Source organism: Coenobita brevimanus, chromosome 94 (assembly GCF_032717465.1).
Source record: "Coenobita brevimanus isolate Jiangsu-jjx chromosome 94, ASM3271746v2, whole genome shotgun sequence".
In the NCBI taxonomy this organism is placed as follows: Eukaryota; Metazoa; Arthropoda; class Malacostraca; order Decapoda; family Coenobitidae; genus Coenobita; species Coenobita brevimanus.
Genome location: NC_137047.1, coordinates 42,335,679 through 42,360,820, shown reverse-complemented (window position 1 = coordinate 42,360,820; position 25,142 = coordinate 42,335,679). Strand labels below are relative to the sequence as shown.

The 25,142-nt window shown below is 40.5% G+C and overlaps 1 protein-coding gene across 1 annotated transcript in view; it reads right to left on the bottom strand.

Moving 5' to 3' along the window:
- LOC145412899 (carboxylic ester hydrolase-like) overlaps nt 1-25,142 on the bottom strand; it is a 57,251-nt gene that overhangs the window by 9,795 nt on the left and 22,314 nt on the right. The window contains exons 9-13 of the mRNA XM_080282696.1: nt 23,929-24,104; nt 21,344-21,497; nt 4,271-4,397; nt 3,233-3,347; nt 1,520-1,638 (exon numbers count right to left, since the gene is read on the bottom strand). Of these exons, the coding sequence (XP_080138822.1) occupies nt 1,520-1,638; nt 3,233-3,347; nt 4,271-4,397; nt 21,344-21,497; nt 23,929-24,104 (691 nt within the window). The remainder of the gene's footprint in view (nt 1-1,519; nt 1,639-3,232; nt 3,348-4,270; nt 4,398-21,343; nt 21,498-23,928; nt 24,105-25,142) is intronic.

The window sequence follows — 25,142 nt, the reverse complement described above, 5'->3', positions numbered from 1 at the left end:
ATTACTATTCCTATTTTTTGCCAGTTTTATTAGTATTTTTTGCAATTATGTACCATTTTTGGCATAATTATTATTACAAGTTTTTTCCATTATTACTATTATTTTTGCCATAATTTTTATATTTTGTCATTATTATTGCAAGCTTGGCTTAAATGATCTCCTGAAGGAAACGGATTATACACTGATTGGCCCTAAAATTGATCTCTGCATCTTCAATACAGAACTGTGACAACAGATTAACGCGAAAATATGATGCTGGTCATGAGGAAATGCTATGGAATGAATGTGAGGCCATAATATTGTTTTCTGTCACTGGGGAACGTGGAATATATTATAGAAGGTTGAATCTCATTGCCAAGTTAAAGTGAAAAAAAAAAAAGTACAGTATAATTGCCTGGAGGTGTCAAGAATAAACCAAACAAGGGAATTCGTCAACGGCGCACTAAGGAACCAGCTGAGGGAGGGGTAAAGAAATGGACATGGCAAGCAAAAGATTTTTTTTTTTTATAATGTAAGGAAGAAACAACCAATGGCTAGAAGCAGGAGAAATTGTTTCCCCCCCTCCGAGAAAAAAAAAAAAAAAGCCAAATTTAAGATACGTTCATTTTGAGATGCTGGCCACACTTTATTTAAAAGACCGGAGGTCATAGGCAGAAGGGAATACAGAGAGAAGAAGACGGTTCTGGGGTTGACCAGTTGCATACATGAAGGACTGGGATTAGTAGTTAACTCTTTCATTGGAGAGCTAGCAGACGTTTGCTACACGCCTGTTGTAATGAAGGAGGAATCCATCAGGCAGTTCAGAGGAGCAGTGACCATTGATGCAGCTATAGATAATAGATAAAGATGCAACAATGTGACTAAGAGAAAGAGGTGGAAAGGAGTCAGTAAGAGGAGGCGAGCTGTGATGGAAATCCTTTGACTCCACCCTGATGAAAAGACCTGTATGTGGGGAGCGCTCCACATGGGCGAAGAAAACCCCCGTATTAAGTCAACAGCTGAACAGGGGTAAGAAAGACACGGAGTCAGAATGGGTGGGATGACCTGCTAATTTGGGTAACAATGAGACTGACTCAGGAAAATTCTCGTACACCTTGTGAAAATGAGTGTTGCAGGAGTAGTTGTTTCAGTGTAATGAAGGTTTATTTCAAAATATTTTCCAAGAATGAAAGTTGTTGACGAGGGGAGGTAAAAAAAAAAAAAAAAAAAAAAAAAAAAGGCAGAGACAAAAGAAAAGTTGACAGTATGAGTTTGATCTATGGTAGGGGATGGGGACAGGCCGCGGAATTATACCCTGTTAAAACGCGTGTTATAGGTTCAATGACTCGAGTGTAGCAAAGGTGCATTCCAAAGGTATTCTACAACAAAAAGGTAAGCTAGCATTGCTCTCTGCTACCTTGGGTCTTGCGACTCAGGTGGAAGTAGGTCATCGGATAAAATGGGTTCACACACACACACACACACACACACACACACACACACTCAGAGGTCATTGTGGTGGTGGTGGCCGGGGTCTGACTGGGCACTGTCGACCTCGCCGTGCTGGGCTGGATGAAGGGGTTGTCTCCTATATATCACTTTATCGGGGTGTAGCAGCAGGTTTGTCCTGGTAAGAAGGCTCTCCAGGAAAGCCCGGGTCTGAAATAAATCACAACCATCATCATCATCAGGAAAATCCATGTCAGAAATAAATCATCACCATCATCATCATCATTACCATCATGAAACAACGTGTGAAATAAATCATGTCTGAAATAAATCATCATTATCATCATCATCATCATCACCACCAGGAAAAAAACGTGTTTGAAATAAATCATCACGCCTAAAATAAATCATCATCATCATCTTTAGAAAAACCCTCTCTCAGATAAATCATCATCACTGTCAGGAAAACACGTGTGTGAAGATTATCATCAGGAAAAAAAAAATATGTCTTTAATAAATCCTTATCATCATCATCATCATCATTGTTAAAGAACCCTTTTCTTAGATCAAACATCACCATCATCATCAGGGAAACCCATCTCATATAAACCATCATCTTCATCATAATCATCATCAGGGAAACCCATGTCATTAAAAACCACCACCTTCATCATCATCTTCATCATTATCATCATCATGATCATCAGGAAAACATCTCATATAAACCATCATCATCATCATCATTAGGGAAAAGAAAACATTTCTGAAATAAATCATCATTATCAAGAAAACCCAAGTCTCAGATGAATTATAATTATCATCATCATTATCGTCATCATCAGAAAAAAACTTGTTTGAAGTGAATCATCAAGGAAAGCCATGACTCAGAAAAATTATCACCATCATTATCATCATCATCATCATCATCGTCACCATCATTATCATTATCATTAGGAATACCCCTGTCTGAAATGAATCATCATGAGTGAGAGGGGTCACCTAGACCTGATTAACTCCAATGTTCTAATGTAGTCTTTTTACTTTAACTTGGTCTAAAACTACCATTTCACTATCTTTAATTCAAAAATGTTACAACAGAGTAGCACTAGAATATGATGTTAGTTATAAAGAAGTGCTCTGGAAGGATGTAGAGCCGTAGTAATGTCTCTGCCACTGAGCTACATGAAATAAGCTGCAAAAAGATGAACACCTGGGCCGAGTTAAACACAGTGTACAGCACTTACCTATAATGACAAGGAGGCTGAAGGGAATGTTTATTACTATTACTGAGGGAAGACAGCTGCACCACAAGCCACTGGGACTTCTGCAGGCGGAACACGCCCCTTGTTTTTGGAGACATGTAGGTGCTCTGGGGGCTTGATGTTCAGGGTCGTCTTATAAGTTAACGCCGGAAATTTGTAACACCTCTGTCTTAGCGATTTATTCTGTACCTTACTTCTCAATAACCTCCTGATATTAGCGTTGCAAACTAGCCCAATATTAAAAATGTATAAATAACATACAGGAGAATGTTCAGGTGTAATGTGGAAAACAAATCGCTTAAGAAAAGGTGACACGAAGACTCCAGTAACAGGCAAATAATGGCCCTAAGAGCGAGCCTCTCCAACAACGGCCGTGTGGCCAGAGGGCAGACAGACTTCGTGTTTGATGGGAAGAGAAGTTGCAGTACTCTCTCTCTCTCTCTCTCTCTCTCTCTCTCTCTCTCTCTCGTAAGATGACCTTTGAATAACGAGAAGCATCATAGCCCACCCTAAATACCTCTCCCAGGCACTGAAAGTAATACCTCTTGGTTTGTGTCGGGCTCCATCTTGGGGTGAAGCGTGAGTGCGAGATGCTGCAGGTTACCAGGACTGGCGGGTTCCCACACAAAGCCCAGCGAACCATCAGGAGTTGGATTCCTGTGGTGAGAATATTGAAACATTAAAAAGGAAAGGTACATGGAGTTGAAGGCAAAATAAAGGCATCTTAACTTATGGGCCTTTATATATATATATATATATATATATATATATATATATATATATATATATATATATATATATATATATATATATATATATATATATATATATATATATATATGTACACTTTGGATTAGGAATTGCCGTGTTATCAATTCTATGAGTTCAATATAAAGGAAACAAACCAAGAGCCTCTTCCCATCCACTAGTTCTATCAGGTAATGTCTAAGCAAATATCTAGAAAGACCATCATCACGTATTTCCATATTTTATGTGAAAAGTATCAACGGAATTAAAAAATTAATTTTACACGTACTCAACCTCTGGGTAGTGATGATTGCATTAATGCAGAGTTTTTCTTACCGGCAATGTAACGAGTGTAGCAGTTTTACTCCAAGTTATTCCAGATTTTCCTCTTTTTGCAGCTCACTTCACTCACCTCAGTGGCAGAAAAAGACAAACCTATGACTACACCTTTTCTATACTGTTCCTAAACAGCCCTATATTCTAGTGTCAATGAAATGTTACAACTCGGCAGTCAAGATGGGCCAAGTTTGGGTAAAGACAGTATAGTTATGTACACGACTGCAATTTTGCAAATTTGACAGTATACTAAACAGGCAAGATCATACCCTGTAAACTGTATAATAAAAAAACTGTGTCCAGTACACATTTAAAGAATCCTTTGTTGAACTACAGAAAAGACAGAAATATGTTTTGTTGAAATGTTGATGGACAAAACCCTGTTAGGATTGTTTGGTGAATAAACTGGATATCATGAATGTCTGAGAGACGTCTGTCTCTGAAAAAAAAAAAAAAATGAATAAATAAAATAAAAACAGTTAAGATTTGGAACCCACCCAGTAGCCGCAAAGTTGGTCCAGAGTGTGGTGATGATGTCTCTCATGCGCAGGTCGTCCTCCCTCTCCAAGGTCAGCCAAACAGACACATTGAATAGGAGGAAACACTCATCAGCGTGGGCCACCCCTGCCGGACAACCAGAGGAAGAATCAGACTGATTGCATCTGGGTTCCCCCTATACTGAGAGCCCTGTGAATCTAAGGAGACACATTCGCCACAAGATTTTAAACGCCCCACATACGAACTTCAGGTTCTCACGATAAGGCACTACTGGACGTGTCACTTGACTAGAATGCCTATCAGCATTGCAAAATGGAATTTTTTGACTATACCTTTTTCGCTCTAATTTGGTATAAAATAACCATTTCTCCATCCTGAGTGCCGAGTTGTAGCAAAGAGATTTACGCTAGAATTTGATCCTAGTTATGAAAAGGCTCTATAGAAGGGATATAGAACCACAGTATTGTCTTATTCTGCCAATGAACGAAGTGAAATAGATGAAACAGGACAATAATGTAAAAAGACTAGCATCCTGCCTTGTGAGACTTCCAATCCCTACACGGTTCCAATAGGACTGACACAGCTAAAATAATTTCATTTTCTTTTGCTCTGGTCTTACATCATATATGTTGATGTCACTGTTCAGACTGAGCTAAATTATTGATTATAACTGCACTTGTGCATCACTGTAGTTGATGGATAACGAAACAGTAAGCAAGATGGGATTTCCTCCAAATAGCCATCCATCTCAGTGCAAATAATTTAGTCGTTTATGGTTTAGCTCATTTGTTTACCCAAGTTTACATTTGATTAGTTTTTAGCTTCCCAGGTTGCTGTTGAGTATGGACATAATAAATACTGCGTACCGTACAGTTAGGGTTCACTTGCACGAGACAGTAGATGGGGAAGAATAGGTGTTATATATATATATATATATATATATATATATATATATATATATAGGTATATATAGATATATATATATATATAGATCTAAATGTATATATATATATATATATATATATATATATATATATATTTATTTATCTATTTATAAATTAGTGGTAGATGGTGGCGACCATCATCCACTCACTTGATGTAATGCTGCCTACTTCTTCCTTAGCTTTTATCATTCTTTTTCTGTGCCTACCCTACTCTGTTCCTATTACTCCCATCGTTCCTGTCACTACTTAATGCTTTTCTTTCCGTTACAGGTGGCTTTACATTGAGACAGAAGCCAAATGGTTTCCTGTAAGCCAAGAAACCATTTACAACGCTGGGTGGTAACCATATAACCAAACCATACGTGCTCCCTACGTGTCAAGTGGGTTGGTGGAGGGTTAGTGCCCCTCCCTGTAAAACAAATAACTCAGAGTTAAATGGTCACCCCATACGGGATTATGGCGTCTGGCAATATATATATATATATATATATATATATATATATATATATATATATATATATATATATATATATATATATATATATATATATATATATATATATATATATATATATATATATAGATGGAGCCTCTGTGGTACAGTGGTAGAGTGTGCGTTTCGTACACGGGTGAACCAGTGTTCGCGCCCCGCCGGGATAATAAACTTTGGGAGTGTTCACCCCGCCACGTACTTCATTGGCGAACACAAGGGGTGCTGTGGTTGAACCAGTGTCGCTTACTATAAAGTATGCTTGCACCCACTTGGCTTGCGCGGGCCGATTACGCTTGGTTCACAGATTACGCACACATCCAAAACCACTCCAACACTACAGTTACACTTAAAGCACTTCTGACCCTACATACACACTCTACCAGACAGCCTAAGCCACTTGGTAGTGATACATTGGCTGTATCGTCCCGACTTCGGTCGGGATAGGCCGGTCCTGCAGTGGATACTCAAACGGCTGATGATGATATATATATATATATATATATATATATATATATATATATATATATATATATATATATAAACAACAATACCTAAATAAGGAAATAACACAAGACCAAAACACAAAACAAGAACAAGAACAACAATAATAATACAATGAAGGCAGTAAAACAAGAAAACAATACAAAACAATAATAACAATAATAAAAGAAAAGTTTAATTTGAACTGCGTAAAAATTAACTTAATCCCAAATAATCAAAAGCAAAATAAGGTGTCATTCTGCATTAAGGTATCACTTCGCAGAAGAGGGTTGACAAAAGTATATATGTTAGATTAGTAATTCACCTCTTCTGCCTTTCAGTTTCCTTTGTTGGCTAATATCTGTTAAGGTTTCAGAGACTTAATATATTACTTTGCCCTTAGGTGATTCTATTTGGTCAAATATTAAGTTTAGCCTCATTTTTCATTGGCTGATTGCCCTTCTGGTGTGACTAATAAACAGTACAATTAGAACCTACAGTTTCGCCCGATGTCAGTGGAGGGACGTTCAAGGAGGGGGAGACGTCCAAGGAGGGTTCTCTGGCCAAGGTGACGAAAAATATAGTAGAAGGTGTTCCTGGTCGGCGCAGTGTTCTTCACGTGCAGGATATTCACTTGTTCTTGGTCGAACATGAACAGTACATCACCAGCCATCTAGAAGGAAAGTCAGAATTGTTTTGCTTACCTTAGATATATAATCTAAGGCATGTTTTCCTTAATTTACCAACTGCATTTCTATTGCAAAGACCTAATGAATGTTTTCTGATAGTTAACCCATTCATATTCAGGGCAGCTCGACTAATCTGTTCCAGCTGACACCAGACGATATGCAGCTCAGGTCGACGACATGTACACTACATTCTCAAAATGAAGCCACACAGTACACCTCCATCCCTCAACAAGCACTGTGCTGCTCCTCCTCTCTGGACAACACATTCTGCTCGCTCACACTCTGCCACACACCACCTGGCGGACGGAATCCCAAATCAGATCACATCCCTATCAGCATCACTACAAGAATACACGAGAAACCAGAGCGATCACACGTCAATAACACACACTTCAAGAAAGTTGTCTGGACAAAATGCACTGAAGAAAGAACAATAAGTTCAACAAGCTTAACAACACATTCATCAGCAGCGCTGACAGGCACATCCAAACAATTCATCCCACGAGGAAACAGAAGACACTGCAAAGAAAAATTTTCACCGGATATTGCTCACTTTATAAAACAAGGCGACATTCTCAAACAGCTTCTCTTGCTCACATACAAAGGACATTATTAGAAGGTTCCACCAATTACATAATAAAACTAATAATAAAAAGAAAAAAAAAAAAAAACAGAAAACCTCTCTAGCAACAATCACCCACTACACGGATCCCTCTTGGCTCAACAAAAAAGTGTCACTAAATTACAAAAAGCACCTCCCAAACCAATGTCGCCATCACCTCCAACACCAACACATCACTTAAAAAAAAAAAAAAAAAAAGTAGATATACACGTGATCCACTAAACAAGCATGTCACCTAACACCAACGCTGAGAAAATTAATCTTCTCTGCGCTGGCAGCACTTTCCACCCGACCACAGTGTATCACCCATCACTCCAGAACAGACAAGTAATTTTATTAAGAAAACAAAACTCTTCAAGCACAGAGCCGGATGACATCAACAATCTACATCTGAAACACTTAGGCCTATAGGCTATCACAAACATCCACAACAACTGTTACGCATATTGTAGCCTTCCCAACAGCCGGAAACGTGGAACAATCATCACTATCCTTTTTAAAGACACCCTTCTTTATCAGTGTCCGTAACACCAATTAGCACGCCATCCAAGATTATTCGGTGTCTATATTATTGACCATGTCACACCTCAGCTTATCTTGCTTGTTTCTCCACAGTACGTCTTTAGAGCACTGACCTTAACAAACGCCTTAGTAACCAACTCACACAACACGCACCTGATGCATCAACTCCGTGAGACACAAAGAAAGTTCATTTCATACAACAACAACCATTAGTAAAGCCTTTCACGCCATCCCTCGATGGAGGCTAATCGCTAAAATGTATAACATAGACATGAAGAGCAACACAAAATGCTGGTTTGCCAGTTTCTTATTTGGAAGACAAGCACATGGATTACTCCAGGATACGTCATCATGAACAGGAAGCTTCTCTAACAGTGTTACTCAGGACAACATTCTTTCACCTACTCTCTTCAGCCTCGTATAACTGCACGATATTTCCACACTACAACCGCCCACTAACGTTGCTACATATGCCATTGACATTACCATGAAACTCACACATCTCATCATAAACACAACCTATATACTGCAACAAGACCTCTCAACACACATCAGGTATGGGTCGAGGAAAACAAGCTGACGATCGCTCGAGATAAATTCATCACCACACTCATCAGCAGAAGGAAACATTAGCACATTTGTACACCTTACATCATAGTTAAAAATTTACCTGTGCTACATCCCCTCTCCAGTAAGACTGTTCCATCAACATATGAAACTTCACTCACCTTGTAGGACACATACTTGAGAAAATGAGGCTGTGTACCCCCAAACTCAATGCATTCAGGGCATGTGTAAAGACAAACATTGGGCAATTAAAAAAAAAAAGAATAAGAAAAAAGAAACACTCCCCTACCTTATAAACAGTATATCAGATCTGTGACGCCCCTTGACTCTCCGGCATGGGCCCTCATCCTATCTAAAACCCACTACAACACCTTCTGAGCCATATCAAATTACGCCTCATGCATCATAACTGCTTACACCAAAACCTTTACCACGGTTCACTCACACTTTGAAATTAATTTCCTCTCTGTTAGAGAATATTGTTGACAAGCGGGATTTGCTAGATGGGTAGTGCTGGAAGGTTCTCAGTGTTTCTCGTGCTTTTCAGTTATGTGTCAGAGTTGCCAGTTAGCCTGCTGTTTGTGAGGTGAGGTATTTTGTAAGTTGTACATTAGTTTTTGTGGTCTTTCTTTATAACATTTTTTTTGTTATTGTTAAATTATGTAGTTTTATCTCAGTTTGTATGCTAAATAATTTAAAGTGTTACACAGCGTAAGAAAACTCTGGATATTTTGGATGTCTCCGAGTTGGTAACTGTGATTCTCCGAGAATGTAGTAGATCATCCTAGTAAATGGGAAGCGTATCCAAGGATGGGGAAGGGACTAGAGGAGTTTTTCAGTTCAGTTTGAGTTTAGTTAAGTGTCAGTGCAGTTAGTGAAGATTGTATAGTTCCGGTACTTACGAAAACAGTGAAGTGTAGTTGGCAAGCTTTTAGTGTAATTATCTGGAAAATAAAGACGGCGAACTTAAGAAACCAGTGTTTATTTACGACGCCTGAGCTGATCTCGTTGTTGCACATTGAAATGCTGACCAAAGGAAGAACAGCTCACTGGCCAATATCCTTCTTATACTGAACTGCTGCTGTTGGAGCCTGTGGTAATGTGGGACGGGGAAGCGACAGTAGTGTCAGGATTGTGGATCATTAGAAAAGTGCTGCAATAAGTCTAACCTTCAACATGGAGGCAGAAGGTGTACAGACAAGAGGCCAAGCTAGACAACAGGAGGTATGTCTGGCAGTAATCATGAAGCTATTACAAGCAAAGAATGAAGGAGAGAACTCAAAGAACAGTTACAAGCACAAAATGAAGAACTATAAGCACAAAGTGAACAGCTAGAGGTACAAAGTGACGAAAAGAAGGAGCTCAAAGACGAAATAAAAGAACAACTACAGACACAAACTGAAGAACAGAAAGAGCGGTATGAACAACTTCAAGAGGTATTACAGGAGCAACAGAGGGTGTTACAACTGAGGATGCAATGACAGCTAGATGCTTTCATGGGGGAAAAATGAAGGAAGAACGGGAACAGTTGAAGAAGGAAGTATATGCTGAGCTACGGCAGCAGATGTACGATGTAATTAATAATGTGATGGAGTACACACGGGATGCAGACAACCAGTTGAAGATTAGTGAGGGAATAGTGATGTAGTGCAGACAGCATGTAGACAACCAGCTGAAGCATGTAGTCGACCATATGAAGATAATTAGTGAGAAAATTGAGGCTGCACTGCTGAGCCTCAGGTTAGTGTACAAGGAGCATATGATAAAATGTACAGTGTATGGTGAATCTTGATGGATCCCAGTCATCTAAAGGTAGCATTACAGTGCTGAATAATCAGAAGTCCCGGACTTTTTTTTTTTCTATGCGAGAAAGAAGGAACCAAAGGCCGCGAGCCCACAATAACTGTTCCTTCCAAGAGAAAAACAAAATACAAGAGAGAGCCAAATTCAAGATCCGATCATTTCGAGATGCCTGGACACACTGCGTTTGAAAGACTGGAGATCATAAGAAGTAGGAAATACAGCCAGAGGGAGACAGTTCCAGAGTTGACCTGTTGCATAAATGAAGGACTGGGAGTAACGGTTAACTCTTGCATTAGAGAGTTGGACAGAAAAGGGATGAGAGTTTGCTGCTAGGCGGGTGCTAGGCACCCGTTGTAGAGGTGGAGGGTATACTGCAGACAGTTCAGAGGAGCAGTGACCATTGAAATAGCAATAGAAAAGAGATAAAGATGCAACAGTGCAGCGAAGAGACAGAGGTTGAAGGGAGTCAGTAAGAGGAGGAGAGTTAATGAGACAAAAGCCTTTGACTCCATCCTATTGAGAAGAGCTGTATGTGGAGAACCTCCCCACACATGAGAGTTGTACTACACACAGGGGCGGATAAAACTCGTGCATAAGGTCAACAATTGTGGAGGGGTAGAGAAGGAATGGAGTCGGCTTAGCACACCTAATCTCTTGGAAGCAGATTTTACAAGAGATGTAATATGATCTTTCCAAGATAAGTCCTGAGTAAATGAAACGCCAAGCATGTTCAAGGATGATGCAGGATTAGGATGAATATTATTAAACATTAGTGGGTATACCTGTGGAAGATTTTGTCGGGTTGATAGGTGTAAAAACTGAGTCTTTGATGCATTAAAAACAACAAGATTATTTTTACCCCAGTCAGAGACACGAGCCAAGTCAGACATTATGTGTGCCATAGCCTCATCCCTTGTTTATTGAAGTAACTGCTGTGATGGGCGTTGCAGGAATCGATTGGAAAGGTGAAGGGTGGAGTCATCAGCGTATGAGTGGATAGGGTTGGATGTACAGCTTAGAAGATCATTGATGAATAAAAGGAAGAGAGTTGGTGATAGGACAGGGCCCTGAGGAACACTACTGTTGATAGATCTAAGAGAAGAAGAATGGCCGTCTACAACAGTGGCTATAGAACGACAAGAAAGGAAGCTAGAGATGAAGGCACAGATAGAAGGATAGAAACCGTAAGGGTCCAGTTTGGAAATTAAAGATTTTGCCAAACTCGATCGAAAGCCTTTGAGATGTCAAGTGCAATGGCAAAGTTTTTGCCAAGTTTTTAGGCCCCATGCCAGTGAAGTGCATGGCTGTAATGGGGGTCCAATTAAAAAGATACCTCAGGAATTTGATGGGAAAGTATCTTGGGAAGCTTACCATGCGCAGTTTGAGTTACCTGCTGATCAGAATGGTTGGGATTATAGGCAGTGCAGCTGGCTACTAGCCTTAAGGGTGCAGCAATGGAGATTCTTGTCCAGATGTCAGTAGAGGAGAGGAAGAATTATCAGTCCTTAGTAGAAGTACTGGAGTGCAGATACGGAACCATGTACCGGACTGAGGTTTACAGGGCAAGATTCCTGAGCCGTGTACAAGTTCGAGGAGAATCCCTACAGCAGCTTGCTCATGATCTGGAGAGTATTGCTTGCAGGGCGTACCCTGGTGCAGCACCTAACCTGTTGGCTATTCTACTGAGGGACCAGTTCATCGATGCTTTTGATAGTGCGGAGTTAAAAGCAAGTGAAACAGGCACAACCAAAATGCATGCATAAAGCACTAGCCAGGGCTGTAGAATTTGAGTCCTATGTCAAGTCCATTATGTCCACTTTTCAGGCAGGTCATAATGCAGGATTCAAGGCAAGAAAGAGGCAAGTATGTGAAGTTGAAAAAATTGGAGGAAGTTGCTGGTATTGTGAAATGCCAGGACATCAGAAAGTGAACTACTACAAGTGGAAGAGCGAACAGGAGAAGATCAGAGGAGGTTGCTGGTTCTGCCAGAAGCCAGGATACAAGAAGGTGGATTGTTACAAATGGAAGAAGGAGCAAGAACGGAACAGTGAAAAGAAACCCACGACTGCAAAAAAATGGGTGTTGGACATGAGGTGAGGTGGGACACTAGCTATGATTGTCCAAATGAGAAGAATAACAAGAAGGCTGCAGAAGACGAGAAGGATGAGGGCAAATTAGTAAAGGCTGGTGACAAGAGACAGTAACCAGCCAGTTTTTCCAAAGAAGCTCCACCTCTGCGAAAATGCAAGAGGTCAGCAATTGACAGTGTGCATGTAGATGGAAGAATAGACGTCAAGTAGTGTTCGCCGGTGATTGATTCAGCCTCAGAGCAGAGTTTTGTTAGGCCTGATGTGTTACATTATTGGTATCTGCCTGAGTCATCAGAACAATTGTGTGGTGTAACTGGGCACTGCGCAGAACTGAGGGGACCCCTGGATGTCCGTACTGAAGGGGCAGGGGAAGAGGCAATGCTTCCAATCTATGTGGCCGACACGGAGGATCCTTGCCTTCTTGGTTTGGACTATCTGATGTCCATTGGATGTGAGCTGGACTTCTACTCCTATTTGTGCTGTGATCTATAGCTTCCTTTCTGGTCGTTCTATTGTTAGGACTCCATATTATAATTACAAATCATAATAGATAAATAGATAAATAGATAGATAGAGAGATATAGAAGCAACAAGTCAGATGATGAGAAGGTATTGTGTCTGCGAGAATCGAGCAATGCTAAACATGCTTACACACTCTTAACTCAAGGAATGCTTTATAGTCACACGACAGTGCCTCGTGACCATCCACACACATACACACATACTCACACACAGGTTTCTAGAACTTTCCAACCACAGTGCAACACACGTGACACGACCCCTGCTACACCAGAATTTAGGAAGCAGAGCTCAGAAGGAGACAGGCCATAGAACCGGCAGGTAGTAGGGAGAACGAGCCGAGCAACACGGAAGAGAGAGAGAGAGAGAGAGAGAGAGAGAGAGAGAGCGAGACAGGAGGTAGCTTGCGGGTCTCTACTTAACTTCACTCATGTGTGAGAGACTTTGTTAATATTTCCAAGACAAATAAAAATAGTCCCATACTCATCTTTGCCTCTCCTGTCATGACAAATGGGAACCAAGATTATCTACTTACAAAGCTACTCACTAATAACAACCGCTCGTCCACGAGTAAAATATATATACAACTGAACTACAAAACTTCTCTACAAGAATATACAAAGTTTTTGTGAGATATGGCGGCAGTGAACGTATGAACCTCGTCTACGAATCTACAGTGAATTCCTACAAAATATCAAGATTGAAAACAAAAAATACCTCTCACATGCAACAACTCACAACCAACTCCTGACAATATTCTCCCCAACCCCCCCTCCGTCTTCACGATCATCACGCCGATGTAGAGATGAAGAGGTCACAGGACGCCTTGCCAGTAGTTTAACAAAGTACTGATACAAACAATCTTGCAATTTCTACGACGAACCAACGAACTACAACCATCTACAATCAACTACAAGTAACAACTCTATGATGCATCTGTATAATCTTCTACACGCTCCTACAAGTAGCGGCAGTCTTCATCCCACAACGAGTAAATCACAAGAACAAAGGACTGCGAATGCATCGAGAAAGAAAAACAAAACAAACAAACGAAGAGCGAGACACGACTCACAACCACCAGACCTCACCCTCCTCTCTCTGCTACATCCACCCATCCTCCACCGCTGACGCAGGAGTGAAGAGGTCAAGACAACGAAGCAAATACCAAGCCCATATTCACAACTCATCTTACTCACTCATCTTCACTCAAGTTACTCAACGCTACTCATTTACTCACCACAGCTACCAGTGGGGGAAGTCAACGTCATCATGCGTGCTTGCTGAGACGACAACACGTTAATCAACCCGCGAAGGACAACACTATCACCACGTGCAACACTACTCACACCATTTCCACCACGGTAAAAATTTAGTGAGTTACATAGTTACTTCATTTATACAATACACAGTGATAGACAAAAAACTTCTGCACAAACATATAAAACGTGCTGTATAGTTACAACTTAAATACATATACCTACATCAATTATCTTCATAATTCAATCATTAAATACTTGCACCAACAATAAATATTCTACACTGTATATATTCATTCATTTATTATAGCATTTATTTACTACCAACGAGTGTTACCATTTATACCTACATAAAATACGTGTTTCATACATACAGCTATACATTATTACATCTACAAAGTGATAAAGAAAATATACCATCACAGTTACTCAGTCAGCGATTAAAAGAACTGTATTAAACATTTATTAATTAAAGCTACCTAGTGCAAACATATAAATTAAGTTATAAGGAAAACCAGAAAAAAAAGAAAAAAAAATGGCCAACACAAATGATGTTAGCAAGAATGAACATCTTCAACACAGTCGTGAAGACAAAGATTTCCACACATTGCTGACACATATATTGCCCACGATAGGTACAAGTGAACAACAAATCAGTGTATATAGTTAATACTGTATATAGTGTATATATATATATTTTTTTATAAAATAACAAAATATGGAACTATATAATATCATTTTCAGTAATATCTGTACAATATAAACCAAACCTTAAAAAAGGGTCCTAAGGGAATTAGCCAGCAATTATGTAACCATGAACAACATAGAAAAAGCGTAGATAAACGAAGAAAAACAAACTGTAGAAAATCAATACATACAAAAAAAAAAAAAAAGAAAGAAAAAGAAATAGAGTAAGATCACATAACAAACAAATGAAAATAAGTGTAAATGTTACTTCAAATGCCAAAATACCACATAAACTACAAACAAAAAGCAAATTGTTGTCTCCACAAGCTAGTGGCATGGCACATCATATCATCGACTGCAGCATGACCGGATTCAATGTTAGGACTGCAATTATTACAATTATGTAACTACAAACGATATGTAACAATTATGTAACGATAAACGATTGCATTATGTTACACGTGCTACAATTATGTAACTACAAACAATATGTAACAAGTATGTAACGACAAACGATTGCATTATGTTACACTTGCTACAATTATGTAACTACAAACAATATGTAACAATCATGTAACGACAAACGATTGCATTATGTTACACTTGCCACAATTATGTAACTACAAACAATATGTAACGACAAACGATTGCATTATGTTACACTTGCTACAATTATGTAACTACAAACAATATGTAACAATTATGTAACAGTTCCATTAACAAGATGTAACTTTTATGTAACTAACTACAATTATGTAACTACAAACAATATGTAACAATTATGTAACAGTTGCATTAACAAGATGTAACTTTTATGTAACTTTAACTACAATTATGTAACTACAAACAATATGTAACAATTATGTAAAAGTTGCATTAACAAGATGTAACTTTTATGTAACTTTAATTACAATCATAAAGCCAACACAGTTATGCATTACCACAATATTATGTAACAATTCATAAAATGTTACAATTATATATTACTACAATGTTACTACAATGTAACAATTACAATATAATTATGTAACAATTCACAATGTTACAATTATGTATTACCACAATATTACTACAATATTAAAAGTCATACAATTATACCATAATTCTGTATTACCAGAATCATCTTACAAGTTAGGTGAAATATTAGACATTACTAAAGGGATAACTCAATATGTAGTGTAATAACCTAACAGTATTACCATTGCACAATTATATGCGTATGTCTGTTATACATACGCATCTTACAAAATGTCATACAACAACAATGGCATTTATTCAAATATGTATATAACTTGGTTAAAATGTAATATTACTAGATCATTGCAATTTACTATGAATATTATATGTATACAATATTATAATCAATATTATGTACTAATAGATTAGCATAAGTCAATGATGATTGCTGTCGGAGGACCTCCAGCGGCGTGGCCGAGCATATGTTAGGACTCCATATTATAATTACAGATCATAATAGATAAATAGATAAATAGATAGACAGAGAGACAGATAGAAGCAGCAAGTCAGATGATGAGAAGGAATTGTGTATGCGAGAATTGAGCAATGCTAAACATGCTTACACACTCTTAACTCAAGGAATGCTGTATAGGCACACGACAGTGCCTCGTGACCATACCCACACATACACACAGGTTTCTAGAACTTTTCAACCACAGTGTAACACACGTGACACGACCCCTGCTACACCAGAATTTAGGAAGCAGAGCTCAGAAGGAGACAGGCCATAGAACCGGCAGGTAGTAGGGAGAACGAGCCTAGCAACATGGAAGAGAGAGAGAGAGAGAGAGACAGAGAGAGAGAGAGAGAGAGAGAGACAGGAGGTAGCTCGCGGATCTCTACTTAACTTCACTCGTGTGTGAGAGACTTTGTTAATATTTCCAAGACAAATAAAAATAGTCTCATACTCATCTTTGCCTCTCCTGTCATTTCATGACAAATGGGAACCAAGATTATCTACTTACAAAGCTACTTACATATAACAACCGCTCGTCCACAAGTATAATATAACTAATCTACAAAACTCCACTACAAAACGTTACAAAGTCTTTTGTGACATATAACTGCTATTGTAAATGGCCATCATTCTTCTCCTAGATCTATCAACAGTGGTGTTCCTCAGGGCTCCGTCCTATCACCAACTCTCCTCCTTTTATTCATCATTGATCTTCTAAGCTGTACATCAAACCCTATCCACTCGTATGCTGATGATTCCACCCTTCACTTTTCCATTCGGTTCCTGCAACGTCCATCTAAAGCTACTTCAACAAACAAGGGATGAGGCTATGGCACACCTAAAGTATGACTTGGCTCGTATCTCTGACTAGGGAAAAAATAATCTTGTTGTTTTTAATGGATCAAAGACTCAGTTCTTACACCAATGAACCTGACAAACTCTTCCACAGGAGTACCCACTGATGTTTAATAATATTCAGCTCAATCCAGCATCATCCTTGAACATGCTTTGGGTTTAATTCACTCGGGAATTATCTTATGAAAGATCATATTGCATTTCTTGTAAAATCTGCCTCGAAGAGATTAGGTGTGCTAAGCCGACTTTGTACATTCTTTACCCTTGCACAGTTGTTGACTTATACACGGATTTTATTCACCCATGTGTGGGGTACAACTCTCATGTGTGAGGAGGCTCAGCATATGCAACTCTTCTCAATAGGGGGGAGTCAAAGGCTTTTCGTCTCATTAACACTCCTCCTCTTACTGGTTCCATTCAACCTCTGTCTTCTCGCTGCACTGTTGCATCTTTATCTCTTTTCTATCGCTACTTTAATGGTCATTGCTCCTTTGAACTGTCTGCATGCATCCCTCTACCTCTATGACAGGTGCGTAGCACATGTCTAGCAACAAACTCTGATCCCCTTTCTGTCCAACTCTCTAATGCACGAATTAACTGTTACTCCCAGTCTTTCATTTACGCAACAGGTAAACTCTGGAACCGTCTCACTCTGTCTGTAATTCCTACTTCCTATGATCTCACTCTTTCAAACGCAGTGTGTCCAGGCATCTTGAAATGAACGGATCTTGAATTTGGTTCTGTTTTGTATTGTTTTTGTCTTTTTTCTTGGAAGGAACAATTTGTGGGCTCCTGGTCTTTGGTTCCTTCTTCCTTGCATAAAAACAAAAAATGAGACTCAAGGTCTGAGGAAATTCGGTTCCCATCAAGGCAGTGAGATGCACCATTTCAGTGGTAAGGTGAGGGCACTATGCACTATAGTGATACCCCCAGAATCAGAACTATTGCCCCAGTGCAAGGTGAGTGGCTTTTTTGACAGCTGTCTCGGGGTGGTGGAGCGTAATGGATGGTGCAAGATGGAAGATGAAGGCTAGAGCGATGGTTGGGAGGATTTTGGTGGAAATAAGTGCAGATGAAGTGCCAGCTGTGGTGGCCAATTTCTCCTATTAGACACAGAAAATCAACGAGGGAGAAATTGTGGAACTGGGCCAAGTGGTGGACCTTAACCCGCCCTGTCCCGGAGACGTGAATTCACGTCCTCACATGATGTGCACTCATATCCCGGAGATGTAAATTGACGCAGCAACATTGGAAGGTCCCTAATTTGCACAATTTTCTATTTTCACAAGTGATTTTTGGCTCACATACAAGGGACACCTTCCTCTATTCCTCTACAAGATGCCAAGCAGGGACAATGCCTTACACCGCATAACTTCTCCCCCCCCCCTGCACGCCATTGTCTCGGCAATTCACCTGTTACCAGTGACCTGGCCAATAAAGACATTCAGGGCCAGAGTGATTCCCCAATCGATGACAATGTGGAGGACAAAGTTTACATAGCAACAGAGAAAGGAACAGTCAGAAATGATGATCAGGTAATGTGGGAAAAAAAGGTCATGAATGGTGATGAGTTAGTGAGTGAAACAATGCTTATAATGCCTATATTACTGTTTGAAAACCAATATACTCTTGTACTACATATAAATTCGTACCAAGTAAATAAATAAATACTGTTTATGAGTGGATAAAATAGTTACCCTCCCATAGAACTCGTTTTCGTTGGTGCCAGCCTGTTAGAAAACCCAGTCATGTAAGGAGGTACTCGTACCTGGATCGAGTATTTTAAACCTCAGGTGAACGATTTCTCTATGAATTTTCGATGTTTCTCACCAAAAGCGAATGTTTGAGCCTAAAAAAAAAAAAGGTCCAAAAATGTCGGGACTGGGGCATACCGCTGCCCAGAAAACGTCGGGATGGGGTGGGTTAAGTGGCATCAGAGGAAGGCCTGTGAAAGGAGCATAGTCAGAGAAGATGTGTATCTGCCAGACCACTTACAAGACCTATTTTCAAGGAGTTGTCAAAGCCTGGTTGACTCACAAGTGCTGAAGGTGAGGCAGTTGCTAACGAAGTTTGCTTATGGCTTTTCCACCAGAGACCTAGACCTGGGGTGCACTGATTTGGCGGAACACTGTATCGACACTGGGGATCACCACCCGTTTAAACAGCCAGCAAGGAGGATGGTGCCAGCCCAATGGCAAGAAATGGAGTGGATGATTGAGAATCTTCAGTCAAGAAGTGATAGAAAAGTCCAACAGTCCTTGGCCACAAGCAGTGGTAAGGAAATAGGATGGCTCGGTAAGGTGCTGTGTAGATTATCAAGCCCTGAATGAAGTGTCAGTGAAGGTTGAATACCCCTTGCCGAGAACTGATGACACACTGGATGTTCTGTCAGGTGACAATTAGTTCACCCTAAATATGAAAGCAGGATATTATCAGGTCAAAGTTGCGGAGAAGGACAAGGAGAAAACAGTGTTTTCATACAGGCTGGGTTTATAGAGTTTAAATGAAACTATTTGGCCTATGCCATGCCCCAGCTACTTTTGAGCATCTCATGGATTGCGTACTGGAAGGCCTGCACTGGCAAACCTCTCTCATCTATCTAGATCATGTAATTGGTTTGGACGGACTTTCGACTAGGAACTGGAGAGGTTGTCGGAGGTGTTCAACAGGATCCAAGAGGCGCATCTCAAGCTAAACCCCAAGAAGTGCTACTTGTTTCAGATGGAAGTGAAGTGCCTGGGACACATTATAGGCAAGGGTGGCGTCTGTATTGATCAAGAGAAGGTGGCAGTTGTGAAAAACTGGTTGGTTCCAACTTGTGTGAAGGAGCTACAGAGTTTCCTGGGTTTGTGTACCTACTACCTGCATTTTGTCAAGGACTTTGAAATGATAGCTGCACCTCTGCACAAGCTGTTGGGGAAGAGGCAGGAGTTTGTGTGGACAGCAGTGACCCAGAAGGCCTTCGATGAACTCAAGCATGCATTGGTAAGCTCTCCAGTATTGCCGTTCCAAGGTCAGAGTCAGTCATTCATCCTGGACTGTGATGCTGCTGGCCATGGTATTGGTGGAGTCCTGTCGAAGAAGGACAAAAAAGAGTATGTGGTGGCTTAATACAGCAAGAAGCTCAGCCCACAGGAGCAGAACTATTGTGTGGCCCATACAGAGCTCTTGGCAGTGATGAAGAGCCTTGATTTCCTCCATCCCTACTTGTATGGGTCCTACTTCATCATCAGGACAGACCATGCAGCATTCAAGAGGCTGAAGATCTTAAAGAATCTGGAAGGACAACTAGCACTCTGGCTCGGGTACATGGCAATGCTGACAGCTTGAGTCATTGGCCTTGTGATGCAGAGTGCTGGCAGTGTAGCAAAAAAGAAGATCAGAGCAAGAAATGCAACTGTACTGTGGTGACAGGGCCAGTGTCAGTTGAAGAAGACCTGAAGAGGATGCAGTTGGAGGATGCAGATTTACAACCAGTGCAAGAGTAGCTGCAGCAGAGTACAGTGCGACCATCTTGTGAAGACTCTTCCAGGTTCAGCCCTGCTACTAAGAGCTACTGGAGTCAATGGGACCTTGTTCATTTCAAGAGTGGACTACTGGAGTGTTATTGGGAGACACCTGATGGCCTCAGCAAGTATTGGCAACTGATGGTTCTGAAGAATACGAAGGTTGAGATCTTGAATGAGTCTCATAACCAGATCACTAGTGGACTCCTAGGAGTGAAGAAAACTCTAAGTCGGCTGCAACAGAGGTTCTACTGGACTGGCATGTGTCAGGACATTGAAGAGTGGTTTCAAGCCTGTGATGTATGCTGTGCCCAGAAGGGACCCAAGAAACGTGGTTGTGCCCCTCTCCAGCTGTTACAGGTGGGTGCACCGATGGAAAGAGTAGCAGCGGACATTGCTGGATCTCTACCACTCATTGAAAGAGGAGAACAGTATATATGTGTCGCCATGGACTACTTCACAAAGTGGCCAGAAGCCTATGCCATCCCCAAACAAGAGGCTGTGACTGTTGCTCAGGTGTTGGTTGATCAGTTCTTCTGTTGTTTTAGGATGCCACAGGAGCTACGTTCAGACCAGGGTAAAAACTTTGAGTCTGCTGCGTTCTGCGAGTGCTGCAAGTTACTAGGGATCAAGAACACCTGGATGATCCCACTAAGGCCACAGTCAGATGGGATGTTGGAGAAATTCAACCGAAGCCTGGGACCAGAACTGGCCAAGTGCTGTGTAAACAGACAGATGGAATGGGACCAGAAATTACCTGTGTTGCTGATGGCATACCAGTCTGCAGCCCATGAGTTTACCGGCTACACCCCTGGAAAACTGATGCTGGGGCACGAGTTACGTTTACCTGTTGACCACCTGGAGAACAGCTGCCTACAGACACCTTCAACTATGTGAAGCATCTTCAGGAAAGGCTGCCTGAGGTACATCAAGTGCAAGGAGCCCTTAAGTTTTCAGGAGAGGTTATGAAGTGCAAGTATGATGCCAAGGCAAGTGAGGTGAGCTTTAAGGATGGTGAAAATATATGGTTATACTATCCTCAGCGGAAGAAGGGACAGTCACCGAAGCTGCTGAGCCTGTGGGACGGGTCTTATACTGTGTTGGACTGCCTATTAGACCTAACGTACCAGATTTGGGGGGGCCAGAAGTCTAGCCCGAAGGTGGTACAGTACACGTGAATCATCTGTGGCACTACCTTGGGCCGGGACAGTACAGCCGGGACATCTCCAAGGAATCGTGCTCTCCCGCAGCCAAGGATGTTGAGGAGGTCCAAGAAGCTGAAGTACAAGAGGATGGTGACAGGTTCCCAAGAGGAATGCATCAGGAAGAAGACCATGACATTCCAGGAAGAGTGGACTGTGTGGAGGGCAGGGACATCATCAGAAGTGGCATAGGAGATGACCTGTTAACTTCAAGGATTATTTTGTGTATAATTAAATGTTTAGTTTGGACGAAGGATTATGTTTGTATACACTGTGTAGTTTTGTTGGGATGACAAAGGACTAGGGAGGGGGTAGTGTTGAGAAGCTAGATTTGTTAGATGGGAAGTGCTGGAAGGTTTTCAGTATTTCTCATATTTTTCATTTACATGTCAGAGTTGCCAGTTAGCCTGCTGTTTGTGAGCAGAGGTATTTTTTAATTTGTACATTAATTTTTGTGCTCTTTTTCTTTATGTTTTATTTATGTGATTGTTAAGCTATGAAATTGTATCTCAGTTTTTATGCTAAATAATTTAAAGTGTTACACAGTGTAAGAAAACTCTGTATATTTTGGATGTCTTCGAGTTGGTAACTGTGATTCTCCGAGAACGTAGTAGATCATTCTAATAAACAGGAAGCTTATATAAGGATGGGGAAGGGACTACAGGAGTTTTTCAGATCAGTATGAGTTTAGTTCAGTGTCAGTGCAGTTAGTGAAGATAGTATAGCACTGGTACTTGTGAAAACAATGAAGCATAGTGTGCAAGCTTTAAGTGTAATTATTTGGAAAATAAAGACAGTGAACTTAAGAAGTCAGGGTTTATTTAGGACGCCTGAGCTGATCTCGTTGTTGCACACCGAAAGGCTGACCGTAGGAAAAACAACTCACCAGGCAACGTCCTTCTTACACTGAACTACTGCCGTTGGAGTCTGTGGCAATGTGGGACAGGAACATGTCAGTATCTTGACATGAAAGGCACACAATTCTAGGTGACAGTGTGAGCTAACACAGCACCCCTGTCATTGCGTGATATATCCACACACCACAACTAGACACATAAAATAGTTTCTATAGGAACATTACCAAATTCCGTTCAAAACTTCCCATCCTAAGATATTCCAACATTGGCAATGCAGAAATACTCACATACCCATTTTACGCTTACAACAATACAACACCTCGATCAGAACGCTGTAATAAAAGCTTCCTTGCCAACATCCACTCATTACAGGTATACTTGGTCGATACTCGTGTTAGGCTTGGATGAGGACAGTATCCAACCCTCCTCAGTTACCGGTATAAGTTCAGATTTGGATTGGGTGGAATCGTAGATGACACGTGTCCCACATGTAACAGGCCCACACAACATAACACACCTAATGGAACACTGCATAGTACCTGTCACAATAAGACGCAGAGACGTTATCAACAGTGAAAGGAACCTATGGAACGATCTCATAGGGGTAGTTGCTTACGTGTGGTCGACGTATCTGCTTGACCAGATGGACTGGCGTAAAGCATTGTCATCTTAAACAGTAACAACAACAATAACCTGAATCATACTTTCTCGTATTTTTATATTGTTTTTTGATATCTCCAAATGGTTATATCCAACTTCAGAGTGATGTCTAACACTGAAGAGGTTAATGAAAGCTAAATCTAATCCATCCACATCGAAAACTTGCCTCAAAGGTGAATAGAAATGTCAGGTACAAGCAAGAGGAGTATGTTGATGATAATATCGTTCTGAGAATTGTAATGACTGTCTCCCAGCGGAATAAAATCATCTGTGTTACCTGGCTTACAGTACTAAAGCTATTCTGAGCACGTGAAAGCTAACAGCAACAGATTTATGACTCAGAGCCTTACAACTTAGTTAGCTAGATAAAATCGTCTGCGGCTAAGTGGAATAAAGTATTATAGAAAGCACGGTAGTGAAAGGTTAATTACCTTGCAGATTTTGTCAGCGTCCTCCTCCCTGATCTTGACACCACCGATATAGTGCTCGAAGAGCTGATGGTCCAGCTGAGACGGGAAGGGTCCCTGGGACAATTGCAAAAAGTCGGGTGCCTGAACATCGAAGTTATTGAAGAGACTCCATTGCTTGTCCTCATTTTCAAACAGTTCTGTCAGAGTTTGTAATGTGGTCAACACTCATGTACTGTGGCGTTGGCTGGAGTACAACACAGGAGACGTACTCACCCCGAAAGGAATAAAGGCGACAGTGATAACATTCTTAGTCTAATATACTCACACTCATACACTCACACTCAGTAATGTTTGAAACAGAACAGTAATACTTGCAACAGAACAACTGTAGTTGACACAGAACTGTAAAAGTTGAAACAGAACAAAAACAGTTGAGACAAAATAGTAATAGTCCAAACAGAGGAGTAATAGTTCAAGAAGAACAACAATAGTTGAAATCGAATAATACAGCTCCCTGGATAGCAAGCAGGTTAATGCTCCACAGGATCTCGGGTCGTTTGCATAAACCTGAAATCGAGAGAGAGATGTTGACTGGAAAATATTGACGATGATTTTTAAAGTGCTTAGCATTGGTGGAACGTATCTGCCCTCCCTATATGGTTGCTGAAGGTATTGTGTAGTATGTGTTGCAGGCTGACCATATGTAATAACCAGAGTGACTGTCAAAATTAGGGGTTTGTACTCTGTGAATTAAGGATTAAGCAAACTGCCTTGTGATTCAGTTAGTTTCCTTGCAACCTGGTAAGCGAAGCACAATGTTATACCACCATGACCAGATTCAATATCTGGAACAGGTGTTGGGACGTGATATCTTCCGGAAATACCACACGTATGGACTTATTTTGACTCATACCAAATTTCTCAAAATTTAATACCAAATCCATCTTTTCATTGAAGTGAATAAAAAAAACATTGACATAAGTAACTTTTTGCATTATTCCGGTAAATAATATAGTCCTTTTTATTACAAATAATCACAGGTCAGCCAAAATTGGGAGTGTATGCCCCCATGCCCCCAAACCCTTGCCTGACAGATCACTTGTCAAATCACACCATTTCTATTAAACTCCTGTCCTTTTTGTTCACTTAAGTAAAATAAGTTTTCCTCAGATCCAGTTAGATCAGTTTGAGTCAGGTGAAGGATATTCATCTTTCTTTAGGTTAGATAAAGTCCG